At 39.1% G+C, this 16,653-nt stretch overlaps 1 protein-coding gene across 1 annotated transcript in view; it reads left to right on the top strand.

Moving 5' to 3' along the window:
* Positions 1-7,892: 7,892 nt before the first annotated feature.
* LOC150079140 (vacuolar protein sorting-associated protein 11 homolog) overlaps positions 7,893-16,653 on the top strand; it is a 697,977-nt gene continuing 689,216 nt past the window's right edge. Inside the window, exon 1 of the mRNA XM_090382204.1 lies at positions 7,893-7,990. Within this exon, the coding sequence (XP_090238330.1) occupies positions 7,976-7,990 (15 nt within the window). The 5' untranslated portion in view covers positions 7,893-7,975. The remainder of the gene's footprint in view (positions 7,991-16,653) is intronic.

Raw genomic sequence — 16,653 nt, 5'->3', positions numbered from 1 at the left:
TTTCTGGGGAGAAAAACCGTGCTATCTACGCCTGAGACCGACTAACTCTGCCACGGAGTAGTGAAAAAAACCCACCAAAGTTCCTCGCGTCATCGACGGGATTCGAATCCGGGCCTTTTCCACCCGGAAATTACAGGGGACCCTAATATCATAATTTTTTTTTTTATACATGGGGAGTACATAGAAAAGGTTTAAATTTCCTGTGAAGTTTCGCCTTTCTAGGGCTATTATTTCTAGGTAAGGGTACAACTTTTTGATACCCCCCCCTCGTATGTGGGCTTAGTCTTGGGGACTACAAATATGTAGGTCCCTCAGGATCAGTCCGTCAACGAACCTGTCCTTGACGGCTGGGGGCTATTTGAAATTTGGGGAGTTTTCTTCTGTTTTCTTTCGGGGTTTTTACTGACGTTTGTTTAGCGCCTTCTATTATCCTACCTGTTCATCAAAACAGCAACAATGGCTGTTCTAAATTATTTCTTATTCAGACAGAGTAGCGTTTTACTTTTTGAAGTAAAACTTCTTTAGGCGCGCTCCAAGCAGTTTTCAGATGGCAGTGCTTGCTTTCAGGGATTGACAAAAAACGCAACGAAAATGCGACAGAACAAACTAAGCCACACAAACAGAACAAACTAAACGCATTAGAGGCGCTCTGAACAGCCAACTATCATACTAGGATGAATGAACCGTTTTTCATCTGATCATCGAAGTTACGCAGTGTTAGGCCTAATTGGGAGGGTGACCACCTGGGAATACCTGGTGTAGTTGACTTTTTTGCCTTCCTTTCTTTTTAATTGGTAAGGTAATAAATTGTAAATCTGTGCCTGCTATCTTTACTTTTATAGCCTGTGGATAATATTCCTCCTATTTTCGCTTATTAGAATCGCCGTTAATAGAATTACATTTCAATTTGTAAACGTGACCAGAATGATCGGCGCTTACTACATACAATTGTGAATGGTATTTTGTTATGGCGTGTCCATCGAAAAGTGATTTGATCGTACAATGAACCAATCGTAAAGAGCGGTCTAGTGTAGTGAACGTTGTAAGGCCTATAGCGCACGAACATGTGCAATTCGTCCGTTGATTGACAAAAGTCCCTACCAGGCACGGGGACGCATGACCCAATCATTACCCCTACTGATTGCGTCATGCTATTTCATTCGTCATTCTCTACCGTGTTTAAAAAAAATAAATAAATTCGGCATGGGAAAATTTATAATTTAACATGTCCAAGACTAATAGTAAGCGTTCTTAGGCATATAAAGCACACATACGTGCAATGAGACTACCGAAATCGCTTCAATTGAGTACAAATGAGAGATTTAAGCTATTTCGACAGCAAAATAAATTATAGCGTGCGATGGAACAAAGAAGTTGGAGAAAGTGCATCCATATCTTCAACGCCTTACATCTCCCCAGAAATGTTAGAAGTGAATTTGGAAGGAGTCATGGAAGTTGATACTGCAAATGAAAACGATGAAGAGTCCTCGAAGTCCAATCGTAAAAGAAGAGCGTAGAAGCGAAAACCGATTGCCAGAAATGTTGGCCTGTGACAACTGTCGTGGTTCTCTCAAGAACAAAGTGATTCCGGCTCTATCGAAGTCAAATGGTTTTAAATATCATCCAATTCCACAGCACTTGTCGAAACTAGATTTGGTAAAGGAATGTCTCATATCTCCGAGGCCGCCATTCATACAGCCAATATGGGATCCCCAATCAAGGGAAAAATGTTTGCTTAAACAAGTTGCATTTAACTTCCAATATGCTCGCGCGCGCGCACACACACACACACACACACACACACACACACACACACACACACACACACACACACACACACTTTTATTATTAATATATGTTACATTATATGATAGCTGTGTGGTAAAGCAAAAAGAAGTCGTTTTCTCCTTCCTAGTTCAAACCTCTCTGTTTACCCCACGGGCTCACATCTGGTGAGTTTGGGTTTGGCACACACACAGGGTCCTGAGCTAAATATCTCATCATTCTTGTTTTTCTTGGTGACTCCTTTCTACTTCTCTCTCTCGGGGTAATTCAGAAAATTTTTTTTTTTTTTTTGGTTGGTGCAGCATAAGCCTCAGGCTTCCTTGCACAATACGGCTACTACTACTACTACTACTACTACTACTAATAATAATATTATTAATAAATATTATTATTATTATTATTATTAGTAGTAGTAGTAGTAGTAGTAGTAGTAGTAGCCATATTGTGCAAGGAAGCCTGAGGCTTATGCTGCACCAACCAAAAAAAATAAAAAATAATAATTATTAATTTTTGCTTAATAATAATTAATAATTATTATTATGCAAAAATATCTTAGTTAGATTATGCAAAAAGGATAGGTGGAACAGGACCAGGATATGTCTACCAGTGGCAAAAGTTGATGACGGTGTACAGAAGATATCATCTTTTAAGGGCACAAAAGGTAATATTGTTGTACACCTTGGCACCAATGACATTAAGAGTAAGAGGTCTGCAGATTTACTTAACTGCCTGATTTACTTAACTCTCTTAAGGGTAAGAGATCTGCAGATATACTTAACAAGTACAGGTCAATGCCGGAAAAAAGTCGCGACTTAGGGTTATATTTTAAAGTGTCTACAATTCTGACCAGACACGATAGGAGGGAAGTATATGATAGGAGCCTTGTCAATCAATTCGGCCCTGGAGAGATTGTGCAAGGCTCACGGGGTAAAATTTTTTTCAGCGTAGTCTGTGCTTACTAACAGGAGAGACTGCTTCTACAGGGATGGAATACACTTAAATAGAAAGGGTTCAAGAATATTTGGTGATGCTATCGAGGCTGTGTTAGGTGAGTCGGAAAACTGCTAGATTGGATGAGGATTCACAGACTAAAAGATTAACGGTAGGCGCAGGCAGAGGCGAAAGTGATTCTTGCACTGCTTCCATTGTAATGAGCAGTAGCTTAGAGAGCAAGTTGCTGGGGACTTCAAGAGCTGCTGGGAGTCATCATGGAACAAGTAAATACATGAGCTGTGTTAGATTAACTAAGAGTAAGAACAAGAAGTGCATGTATACTAATGCTAGAAGTAGAGTAAATAAAATTGATGAATTTGAAGTGCTGATCAAGACATCAAAGGAAGATATTATAGGGATATCAGAGACATGGTGTCACACAGTATAAGTAGTGCAGAATTGGAATTTAGGGAGTACAATGTGGACAGATAGGGTAGGAAGGGAGGAGGAGTTATGCTGTTAGTTAAGAAACACATAAAATCTAAGGAAGTGCATCCAGTACACATCGGTAGACAGTGCAATGTTGAGTCTGTTTGGTGTGACATAAACACTGGGAAAGGGTAATTGAGAGTAGGAGTATGTTATAGGCCTAATGACTCTGTTGAGTACAATGAATAGTTGTACAGAGAAATAGAACGGGCCAGTAAATTCGAATGTCTTGTAATGGTGGATTTTAACTTTCCAGATATTGACTGGAACTTGTGGCTTGGTCACTCACATGCTAGCAAGACTTTTGTGGATTTATAGGAGAATTGTTTTCTACCGCAACATGTTCGAGGAGCAACCAGAGCAAGTAATACCCTTGATCTGATTACCAGCAGTGATTATTCATGCATTAAGAATTTGCAGACAAAGGAACCACTAGGTGACAGTGATCACAGTGTACTGATGTGGGATTTACTTAAAGATGTCTAAATGGATGTCAGATGAACTAATGAGACATATGGCAGAGAAGAAAAATGCATGGGATACATATAAATTAATCGGTGACATGGAAGCCTATGAGAGATATAAGCTGGTCTGTAACCAAGTCACAAAAGAGATTAGGCACGCAAAGGCAGATTGTGAGAAATCGTTGGCAAAGGATGCAAAAAAAAACAGAAAAGAGTTCTTTACCTGTGTAAACTCTAGAAGGAAAGGGATGAATCAGATTGGTCCACTATATATTGATGGTCCAACAGTTGAGGATCGTGCTCAGGTGGCTAACAAACTAAACGAGTATTTTGCATCTACATTCACACATGGGAAGTTATTCAGGAAGGGGAATGCCAGAGGTGAAGTAAACTCTGGCAGTGAGCTAGATGATTTTGTAATAACTGAGAGGAAAGTGGAGGAGAAATTGTTGAGGATAAACATAAAAAATGCACCCGGGGTGGATGGGATCTATCCAGTTATATTAAAGGAGGCAGCAAAGGAAGTAAGCAAACCCTTAGCCGTAATTATAAGAGCTTCTTTGGACTCAGGTGAGGTACCCATAGACTGGAGATGTGCAAATGTGACCCCAATTCACAAAGCAGATCAAAGGCTGACACAAGTAATTATAGACCTGTGAGTTTAACATTTGTTCCAGGAAAATTAATGGAGGCACTGGTTAAAGAAGCACTGCAGGATCATCTAGACAAGACTTCACAGCATTGTTTTGTTAAGGGAAAGTCTCGCCTGATAAATTTGATTGGATCCTATGATGCAGTCACAAAAGAACTGGATACAGGGAATTACTTTGATATTATATATTTGGATATTAAAAAGGCTTTTGATACTGTTGCACATGGAAGACTGCTGCACAAATTGGAGCAGAGTGGCATTGGAGGCAAATTGCTGGTATGGATAAAAGGATGGTTGAGGGGGAGAAGACAGAGAGTGGTAATCAATGGACACTGCTCACCGTGGACTAATGTTATTAGTGGAGTACTTCAGGGTTCAGTGTTGGGTCCATTGTTGTTTTCTCTATTTATAAATGATATTGATGGTGGTAAAAAGGTAAAGTGCAGCCATTATCAACCCACTGCAGGAAGGAAGCCTCCTCAATAAGTTTGCAGACGATACAAAGGTTGACAGGGTTGTTAAAGACCCTACTGACGCTATGCTGCTGCAATAGAATCTGGAAAGGTTGAGCAGATGGGCTGAGAGGTGGGAAATGAAGTTTAACATTAAGAAATGTAAAGTACTACGTATGGGAAACAGTAACCCGAGAGCAACGTATCAACTCTGTGGTACTACACTAACAGTGGTAGAGAATGAAAAGGACCTGGGGATAATTATGTAGATAGATATGAAGTTTTCTGAACAGTGCAGACGGGCTGCAAGAGTAGGTCATGGTGTCTTGTCAATGATATACAGGAATTTTTCTACCAAGGATAAGGAAGTGATTATTCCCTTGTATAAGGCAATGGTGAGGCCACACCTTGAGTACTGTATACATCTGGAGGCCTCATTTCAAGAAAGATGTAGAGCTGCTGGAACGAGTACAGAGAAGGGAAACAAGATTAGTGAATGGAACAAAGGGTTGCTCTTACGAAGAAAGGCTAAATTTTTGCAAATTACAGTGTCTGGAGACTAGGCACCGGCGAGGTGATCTGATAGAGGTGTACAAAGCCTTGAACGGTTTGAGCATGCTCAATGCTGATGGGATTCTGCCTCTTGCTCAGAATAATCACCTGAGAGGGCATAAATTCAAATTGAGGAAAGACAGATATAGGATAGATGTCTGGAAATTTGTCTTTAGCCAGCGGGTAGTTGGTTGATGGAACAGACTTCCATCCTTTGTTGTGGAAGTTGATAGCCTAAATAAATTTAAGGCTCAGGTGGTCAGGTATTTCGAACAAACGGAGGTGTGAAATGGAAGTGTTTTTTTTTTTTTTTTTGGCTGATTTTGCATAATCTTGTTTTCTTGCGTTATATGCCTCTAGTAATGCTAATGCTAATGTCAGTACCATCAAGAGTAAAGGGAAGGGTTTTTGTTTTTGTAATGGTGACTAAAGTGGTCTCACTGTAGATGAAAAGCTTAAGTTCTGCAACTGCGAGGTGATCTGATCGAGGTGTATAAGTCCTTGAATGGCTTGAGCAGGCTGCATGCTGACGGGATACTTCCGCTTGCTCAGATTAAGAACCTGAGTGGACATTCAAATTGAGTAAAGGCAGTTGTAGAATAAATGTGCGAAAGTTTGCCTTTAGCCAGCAGGTAGTTGATTGCGGGAACAGACTTCCAGCTGTTGTTGTTGTGGAAGTTGGCAGCTTAAATAAATTTAAGGATAACAAGACAAAAATTTGGAGGGATCGGTGTGCGCGGTTAGCACAGTGGTATTGTCACCGTCCTCCCCACACCGGGTGGAAATGGCCTGGGTTCGAATCCTGTCGATGACTTGAGGAACTTTATAGGGATTTTGTCAATCATTGGCTGAGTTGGTCGGTCTCAGGTGTAGGTAGCAAGGTTCCCCCCCCCCCTCCAGAAACTGGTGGTTTTTGCGTCCAGCAAACAGATAAATCGACCAAAGAGCACACGCAATTTACAGACAAGATAGCTATGGGCAAATGTAATCAATGACGGAGTTACCGGATGGGTGAAGTGGGAAGTTTTTTTTTTTGTCGTTGTTTTTGGCTGATGCTGTATAAGTTTGCTTTCTTGCAACATATACCTCAACTAATGCTAAATTCTAATGCTAATGTTACCTGAATGTGGAAGATTGCCCTTCAACTCCTGTATTATTTGCCCTCGCGGGTAGAACAGTTGGTATAATCACCGTACTCCCCTTACCGGATGCAAAAAGCCTTAGCTCGAATGTAGTCAATGCCCCGAGGAATTTTGATGGGTGTTTTCACAACGGGGCTGAGTGAGTCAGTCTCTCGTGAGGGTAAAATGGTTTTTCTGTCGTCAATTTGGGTTTTTCTTCTAGCAACAAAAGCAAATCAACCACAGAACACACACAGACGCAATTTACTGGCATATTGAATATGTAGACAGCAATATGGCTTAAGTTGTTAATTCTCCTAAAACCATTCAACAATTAACAAACCGCTGTATTATCAAGTTTAAAAATTCTTCGCGTCATTGATGGGACTCGAATTAGGCCTTTTCCGCCAGGTTTTCAGAATTATTCCTTTTCCGCCAGGTTTTTAATCCGTGGCTGAGTTAGTCGGTGTCAGGCGTATATAAGAAGATTTTTTACCCCTCAGAAACTGGGTTTTTTTCGTCCAGCAAACAGGCAAATCGACTAGAGAACACACCTATTTACAGACATAATAATACATAAATGGGTACAGGAGACCCTAATATAATAATTTTTTTTATTCCATTTACCCTGATCAGGAGCGGTTTAAGGTCGGTTGAGTCCCCAGGTGCAGAAGAAAATATTGGGCCCCTTAAAAAAAAGAGAGAGACGGGGAAAATAAAAATACATGTTAACCATTTTTTTAAATAAATAAAAAATATTATGTACTATTAATGTTTTATTTCCAATAAAATTTGAATATAATATATGTATAATATAATTAATAATAGCATAATAATAAGCACAAAGTTTTGAACTAATAGTTGAACATATTAGTTCAACTATTAATTAAAAATTATTATTATTTTAGGGTTACCCGTAATTAAATACATTAACCCGTATTTGTGTCTGTAAATTGCCTATGTTCTATGGTTGATTTGCCTGTTTTGCTGGACGAAAAAACCCCAGTTACTGGGGAGAAAGACCTTGCTATCTACGTCTGAGAACAACTAACTCAGCCACGGAGTGAAAAAAGCCCATTAAAGTTCCTCGCGTCAACGACGGGATTCGAACCCAGGCCTTTTCCACCCGGTGTGGGGAGGACGGTGACGATACCACTGTGCTACCAGCGCAGACTAGTTCAACTATTAGTTGAACTAATATGTTCAACAAATTTGTTGGGGTTTTGCATGGGCCCTTCAGAAGTCGGGCCCAGGGCGCGCGCCCGGTGTGCGCGCCGTTAAATCCGCCTCTGACCCTGATAGCTAATGATGTCTGTAAAAGTCGCTTGCTAAAGAAACGATTCATTTTAGAGCCCTTCATCTAAATACCGTGGTTCATTTATTATTTGTTGTATTCTGTTTCATCCACTAGGTGGTCGTTGTTCGTTTATGGGAGGCGATTTGAGCATTCAATAATGTTGGTTTGTGTATAGTTGGTCGTCGTTTGTTTTTAATTTTATATATTAAATATTTTGTCCTCTTAGAAAAATGGCTTTTCTTCAGGTACGGTGCATTAAGTGTCTCTAAAGTTGTGTAAAATAAATGGAATGAGGTTTTATGTAATTTTAGGAGCTTATTTTACTGTGCATTCAACAAATAAAAACATCACCATGTGGTTCAGATTGTTCCTGCTGTTTTAGTAGTAGTAGTAACGGACGAATGTGATGCAAGAAAGCAAGCTTTTAAGCTTATGTAGCATCAGCCCCAAAAAAAAAAAAAAAAAAATTCAACATGCTCAACCCACTCAAGGCTTTATACGCCTCAATCAGGTCACCTCTCAGGTCACCTCGCAGGTGCCTGGTCTCTAGCCACAGCAGTTTTCAGAACTTAAGCCTTTCTTCATAAGAGAACCCCTTCATTCCCCTCACCAATCTTGTTGCCCTTCTCTGTACGTGCCCAAGTAACTCTACATCCGTCCTAAAATGAGGCCTCCAGACCTGTACACAGTACTCAAGGTGTCGTCTGACCATTGCCTTATACAAGGGGATAATTACCTCCTTTGCCTTACTAGCAAAATTCCTATACAGTGGATTCCGGTTATTTGGGCCACCGGTTAATCGGGGCAGCCGTTTATTTGGGGCAAATCTTAAAAAACAAAAACCAATCGAGAAAATAGCCAGGGTTTACTTCGCTTAATTGGGACAAAATGCCGTTTAATCGGGGCAGGAGACCTCAGCACTGGAGATTACCCTACGATTGTCTCCGACCGTACCACGTAGTTCGGTTGGATTTCTGGAGGTCACAACCATAAAACAATAAAAACAATTAGCAGTCACCTGTTTATTGGGCTTTTGTGTTAGTGCAATCTATCATAAACGGATAGTAAACTCGATATTACTGAATTTGCGGTAATACCGACAGCTGGAATTCTGTGAGTTATTATGGTAAAATGTGTTTACACTTCCATGGAATCTTCAATCATATAAAAAAAATAATTTTCAGAATCTTCTCTTCATTCCTATTTTTAAAGCTTCGTAATTTGTTACTCCGTTCTCACTTGCGCGTGTTGTGTTACTTGCAATTTGTGTGTGCGGTGTTCTTTGTTATTGATTGCTTATCTTTTTACTGTTTTAAATTTTAACCCCCACCCACAAATGTCAGTGAACAGAAATGTCAACTAGTTAGTATGTACATATTACAGTACGTATTAATTATTCCGATTATCACGTATCATCAATTTTTTAATTGGTAAAGTAATAAAGAGGAAATCTGTGCTTAATATATCTTTACTTTTATAACCTGTGGATAATATTCCTCCTATTTTCGCTAATTAGAATCGCTGTTTAATAGAATTAAAATTCAATTCACAAACGTGATCACAATGACCGGCGCTTACTACACATCGTATAATGAACGGTACTTTACTGTGGTGAGTTCGTCGTAATGTGATTTGATTGTACAGTGAACTAATTGTAAAGGGGGGGGGAGGTAAATTGTAGTTTTAACTATTTACGTGAAACTTCGGATAATTGGGGCAGCCGCTTAATCGGGCCAAAATGCACTAGTCCCGATGTGTCCCAAATAACCGGAATCGACTGTATATCATTGACAATACCCCATGACCTGCTCTTGCAGCCTGTCTGAATTGCTCAGAAAACTTCATATCTGACTGCGCAATTACTCCCAGATCTTTTTCATTGTCTACCACCCTATGTGTAGTACCACACAGTTGTTGTTTTTGTTTGGAGTTATTATTATTTATTATTATTATTATTAGCCATATGGTGCAAGGAAGCCTGAGGCTTATGCTGAACCAGCCAAAAAAAATTTTCGGTTACCCTGAGAGAGAGAGAAGTAGAAAGGAATCACCAAGAAACCGAAGAATTGTGATATCCAGCTGAGGACCCTGGATGTTCCAAGCCCATACGCACCCGTCCCTGGGGTTATTTCTACCCATATGCCGTACTTTTCATTTGTCAATGTTAAACTTCAGTTGCCATTTCTCAGCCCATCTCCCCAATTTTTTTTGTTCCTCTTGAAGTAGCACACTGCCATTAACAACCCTGTTAACCATTCTGTCATCATTAAACTTTGACATTGATCCTGATATACCTTCATAAATATCATTGATAAATATACAAAACAACAGTGGGCCCAAAACCAAACCTTGCTTGACTCCACTAATAACATTAGTCCACGAAGAGCAGCATCCATTGATTACCATTCTCTGTCTTCTCCCACTCAACCACCCGTTTATCCATTGTAGTAACTTACCCTTAATACCATACTGCTTCAATTTGTACAGTAGTCTTTCATATGCAACAGTGTCAAAAGCTTTCCTGAAATCCAAGTACAGGTACTGGACCATTTATCTGGCAAGCTTTTGACCGGAGGTGACCTGCATTTTCTGGTTTTCTGCATCAAGGCTTAATATATACTTAAAATATAAAATGAACAATGAAAAGTAAAGAAAAAATTGTATTTAACAGATACAAATTAATACACTTCTGAAGCAGGGCCTGTTTAATCAATATTAGTGCACTAATCCTTATTTGAAGACAATTCAACATCTGGGGTGACAGGTACAGGAAGAGAAGAAGCACAGGTATTGGAGGTTGTAGGTTGAGGCTCAGGCTGAACGTCACTTGAAAGTTTCTGGTTGATCTTTGGAATTATGTCCTGCAGATTCTGTTGTTTCTTTTATTTTGGTTTTTCTTTAATGAAAACCTCTTGTATTTTATACATCCACATTATGTGCTGCTCACTGATGAAGCTCTTTTGCTCCATTCCCCGAATCAGTTCCTCAGTCAGTCTGATGCACCTATCTATAGACACTTTCTCTGCTTCTTTCAGTGCACTGTCATCACCCTCGTCATCATCACTCTCATCTGATTTGTTCTTATCAGTATTCATTACCATATTTGGTAATAAATACTGTTTTTTTTTTTGGCTGGTGCAGCATAATCTATAGGCTTTCTTGCACCATGTGGCCATTACTAATACTAATATCTACAATTTCACTATCAGTGAGTTGGAGCACACACACAACTGGAGCATCACCATCAATGTTTATACACTATTGTATAGCCCCTTCATCAAGTGACTTGGCTACATCACATGACAAGCCTTTTGCATATTCCAATAAATTCTTCACTATTTTTTCCTCACCAGACATACAAAAACCACAAAAATCAGGTTCATCATCACCATCAAGAAATAAGTTAGATGGCCACAGTTTATGCCAGCTGTTTATCAAAGTATCCTTGGCTACATTGTTCCAGGACTTTGCTGTACTCCAAAGTGCGTCTTTAACATTAAATGCTTTCTGAAATTCTTTTATTCCTGTACCTTTGTTGCAAGTGTCTAGCATTTTCCACAGAAATACATCCCTGTACCTGCACTTGAATGTGCGAAGAATGCCTTGGTCTAAAGGCTGAATTAATGAAGTACAATTGGGATGCAAGTAAACAGCACATACATTGTCCTTGACTAGAACTTCAGCAGGAGGGTGTGCAGAACAATTATCAAGCACTAAAATAATTTTGCAGTCATCAGGTAGTCCCACAGATTTACAGTGAGCCCTGGCGTCAGGCACAAAGTTCTTTAGAAAAAGTTCTTTAGAAATCGGTGAAAATGTGTGTTGTAATCAAGCTCGCTTATTTGCCTTATAAATCACAGGAAACTCCCTGACTCCCTCAAATGCCCTAGGAGTCTGACTTTTCCCAACAGTGAGTAATTTGCACTTGTGGGTGCTGGCTGTGTTGGAAAGAATCGTAAGTCCTTGGAATTCTTATACCCTGCTGGTGCTGACTCATCTGGTGTTACATATGATTTCTTTGGTATGTAACGCCAGAATAAAGTTTCATCTGCATTGTACACCTGTTCAGCTGACAGTCTCATAAGAAACCAACTTGGCAAATTCATCTAAATACACCTCTGCAGCATCGTGGTCTGCAGAACCCTTTTCTCCACAAACCTTCAGCTTGCGAATGCTGTGCCTTTGTTTAAATCTGTTGAACCACCCAAATGAAATTCCTCATGAAAAAGTTTAGCTTGGGCCATTATAATAGAATGATCAAGTGGAAACTTTTCACTCCGACGCTGCCTAATCCATTCAAGCAACACTCTGTCCACGTCTACACTCTTCGACTGGTATAAAGTTTTTCGCTTGTCCATTAATTTAGGCACATCACTGTCACTGTAGAATTTAAGTACCTGTTCCTTCTGTTTCTTGATATCATAGATAGTAGATGTACCAACACTGTACTCCTCACTCAAGTGCTGCACTGAAGCGCCTTTATTGAGTCTCATAAGTAATTCTACTTTCTTCGATATACTGAGCACAAAATGTTTCCTTTTAGACATGGTATTAAATGAAAATTATAATAAATTGGGACAAATAATCACATAAATGTAGAGGAGCAGGTGTACACAGCAGCTGTCATACTGAAACTGATGCGTGATTGATTGCTATAATTCACGCTTGCTATTTTCCGCACCTGCACATTGTCAAAAAAAAGTCTGCCAGATTTGAAACTAGCCAGTTTTCTGGAAGCCGGATAAATGGTCCAGTACCTGTATACGATATCGAAATTATTTTTTGCATCCAGTTCCTTTGTAACCACATCATAGTATCCAGTCAAATTTGTCAGATAAGACTTTCCCTTAACAAACCCATGCTGTGTCTGAACTGTTACTGCAGTCTTGTCTAGATGATCCTGCAATGCATATTTAACCAGTGATGCCATTATTTTCCTTTGAAAGGAAGTTAAACTAACTGGTCTGTAATTACTTGTGTCACCCTTAGATCCCCCTTTGTGAATTGGGGGATACATTTGCACATCTCCATTCTGTGGGGACTTCCCCTGTGTCCAAGGATGCTGTCATAATTATGGCTAAGGATTTCCTTTCTTTCCTTGCTGCCTCCTTTAATATAACTGGATAGATCCCATCCATCCCAGGTGCCTTTCTTATGTTTAACTTCAACAATTTCTCCTCCACTTTGCTCTCATTTATTACAAAATTGTTAAGCGTCCTGTTAGAGTTTGATAAACTTCCGGCATTTTCCTCCCTTAATAACTCCTCATGTGTGAATGTAGATGCAAAATACTCGTGACTTTATGCGAATACAGGTGTTTGGTAGTTGGAAATAGCCTCTAAGATTATCTTCGGTTTTAAACTAGTAAATTGCTATGCCCTTCAACTCCTGCATTATTTGCCCTTGTTGTTGATGGTTTTTTTTTTTAGGAGCATTAGCAACTAACGCCATATTGCTCCGGGATATGCGGTGGTCATTTCCTGACCTTTCTGCATTCTCCGTATTTGGTGGTGCCGGGCTCGAACCCCGGTCTAATCAAGAAACGTGTGCTACGCACTGCTGCTCCTTCCCACCTGGCTACGGAGGCACTATTTTCCCTTGTGAGTAGCACAGTTGGTATTATCTCCATATTCCTCTTACTGGGTGGAAAAGATCTGACTTTGAATCTAATCAATGATGCAAGGAATTTTTGTGGCTGCATTCAGTTTACTGAAGCTTGATTTTTGGGCTTTGCACGTATTGAAGTGAAGTACTGCATTTCGCACAGTGGTAGAGAACCTCAACTTGGTAATTGTCAGAGCAGTGCAGTGGTCTTGGAAATTGTTGCATGATTAATTGAGGGGATTTTCGGAATTATCCCCTCCCACCTTATGTCATAACTATGTTATGTAACATGTAAATTTTAGTATGCACCTTCTGTTTTTGATAGTTCGCAATCACCAACTTCTATTGTGCGGAGTTTCCTCTTGTAGTTTCCATTTTTTATACTCAAAATATGGTTGTTAGGAGAATGTACTCATCCTTGCACAGCCGAGTGGTGCGGCGTATCGTAACTTATGCTGTAATACCACTCGGTAGGGTAGTACGTCATTCCTTTTGTTTTTGCTGATAGTTTGTAGAATATTCATTTTGTAAAATAAATAAATAAATAATAAAAGGAGTTAAAAGGTATTTGAATCAGTAGATGGACAACAAGTAGTTTCAATCGGCTGTTAATTGCAGTGGAAGGTCTGTTGTATGTTAACTTGCCAGACTCAACTTTTACACGTTATGGAATCATTGTAAATAGTTATTCAGTAAATGGTAGTTCACACTTGTAGTACATTTAATAAAAATTTATTCAGTATAAGTTTTAGGAACATTTTTTGATGGCTTAAAAAATCATTAACTGTAGCATCTGAATATCAGAAACAGTGAGAAGTGATGTACAGTTGTAGACCTTTATGGTGACCCTCTCCCGACACACAACAATCATGTGGTTGGTTCCTGCTGATTTACCATTAATCTAATGCTGTTTTGCATTGGTTGTAATGACCTTGAAAGAAGAATGAATTATTTGTAGTGACTTAAAATTTTCCTCTCCTATACTTTTGTTTTTACTTGTTTATTACAATATTTGCATATCAAATTGAATGGATGAATTATTGAAGCTAATGATGAGATTTCTGGCTGACCACAAGAAATCATTTGCTAGTTTAATAGAATTAACTTAAACTCAAGTTTATTTTATTATACAGTATGTATAGACTGTTTATCAATGTGGCTCCTACAAAGTAGGTAGTGTTGCCCAACACAGACAAAATTTAGATTTTACCAGCTGTAGGTAATGGTGTGCATTCTAAGTCAACAACTCTAAACTGTCAGCATTCACAAGAGTGTACGGTTCAGGATTCTAAAAGATTGAAAAAAAGACTGAAAGCTTAGAGAAATCTGTTGCCTTGAGTACCAAAGTAGCACCAAAGGCAAAGTATCTGGATCTTAGAAGGTTCGCTTGGAATGGCAATTGATGAAGTGTGCAAAATATGTTCCCGTAGAAATATTTTAAAAACTAAGGCTGAATCATTTGTCCATTTGATGAAGAAAACTTCAAGTCTTACAATGGATGGTTCCAGAAATTTAAGACTCACCACGGGTTGTCTTCAAAAAAAAGTGAGATGAAAGTGCAGTCATTGACACTTAAGCTATGAACGAATGGAAGGAGACTTGTTCAAAAAATGTTTTGTTGACATATGACCAGAATGACATCTTCAATGCTGACAAAATAACTTTTTTTTTATAAAGTGCTTGTTTAAAAGTGAGAAATGTAGTGACAGACAAGAGGCTAAACAGCAGATTATCATCATCCTAAGGCAAACATTTCTACCTCAGAGAAGCTTAATGATTGGGAAAGTCTAGACTCCTTCAGTGCTTTAAAGAGTTTGAAGACATTGTTGACTATTTATTGAGCAAACTAAAGGCTTGCATGTTATCAACTATCTACGATGAATGAATCAGACTTAGATTACAATGTGAGTGGGATAATATAAAAAATTTTGCTGTTTATGGTTAATTGCATCCCTTCTTGCCAAGTGAGTTTATGTGCTTATGTTTAGTGGCTTACATGCAGTCACTGTTGAGTACCTGTCACGTAATGGGTCTCATTTGGCCACCTGATAAAAGTGTAATTCAGCACTCTAAGGGAAACTGTCAGAGAATGCTTATTATTAAAGCAAGTTTTGCTGTGTCTTGGAAGCAAAACAATGCAAAATCTATGTGCTGCAGACACATAGATTTTGTATTATATTTATATCTTTCAGCATAGGATGAGGCTGATCAAAAGGTGATCTTTTACTGCTTTGAAATGTTCTGGATTTGTCACCTTGAATGATGTAATGATTGATGCTTTGCATGCTTCTTCCTCTTAATTGTGAGAACAGTCTGATAATAGTGAAGAAACTTTTGAGTATGTGTGTGCATCATCATCTAAACTTTTACAAGAAACATGTTTTAAAAATTACTCCAAAGTGAATGTGGATATTGTGTTTCAGGATATGTACGAAAAAGAGAAATTCATTGCAGACCTAATGGAACTAGAAATTTGTAGTGATGAAGAGGAACCCACTGTAATTGAGCAAGAAGTTTTGGTGACAGATACTCACCAAGGACTAGATTAATTATGAAAGCTTCCTTGGACTCAGGGGAGGTCCCCATGGACTGGATGTGTGCAAATGTGTCCCTAATTCACAAAGTTGGAGCAAAGGGTGACACAGGTAATTGCAGACCTGTTAGTCTAACTTCTGTTCCAGGGAAAATAATAGAGTCACTGGTTAAGGAAGCGATGCAGGATCATCTAGACAAGGCTGCAGTTATAGTTCAGACACAGCATGGGTTTGTTAAGGGGAAGTTTTGTCTGACAAATTTGATTGTATACTATGATGTGGTCACAAAGGAACTGGATGCAAAGAATAATTTTGATATCATATACTTGGATTTTAGGAAAGCCTTTAATAATGTGGCACATGGAAGACTACTGTACAAATTGGAGCAGTATGGCATTAAGGGCAAGTTGCTACAATGGATAAGAGGATGGTTGAGTGGGGGAAGACAGAGTGGTTATCAATGGACACTGCTCTTCATGGACTAATGTTATTAGTGGGATCCCCCACGGTTTGGTGTTGGGCCTGTTGTTGTTTTCAGTTTTTATCAATGATATCGATGAAGGTATATCAGGGTTAATGTCTAAGTTTGCAGATGATACGAAGGTTGGCAGGGTTGTTAATGACAGTAATGATGGCACGCTACTGCAACAGGATCTGGAAAAGTTGAGCAGATGGGCTGGGAAGTGGCAACTGAAGTTTAACCTTGACAAATGTAAAGTACTGCATATGGGTAGCAGTAACCCCAGAGTAACATATCAACTGGATGATAC

This window comes from Mastigoproctus giganteus, chromosome 10 (genome assembly GCF_048544385.1).
Source record: "Mastigoproctus giganteus isolate SK-2022 chromosome 10, ASM4854438v1, whole genome shotgun sequence".
In the NCBI taxonomy this organism is placed as follows: domain Eukaryota; kingdom Metazoa; phylum Arthropoda; class Arachnida; order Uropygi; family Thelyphonidae; genus Mastigoproctus; species Mastigoproctus giganteus.
This window is presented reverse-complemented; position numbering and strand designations above follow the sequence as displayed.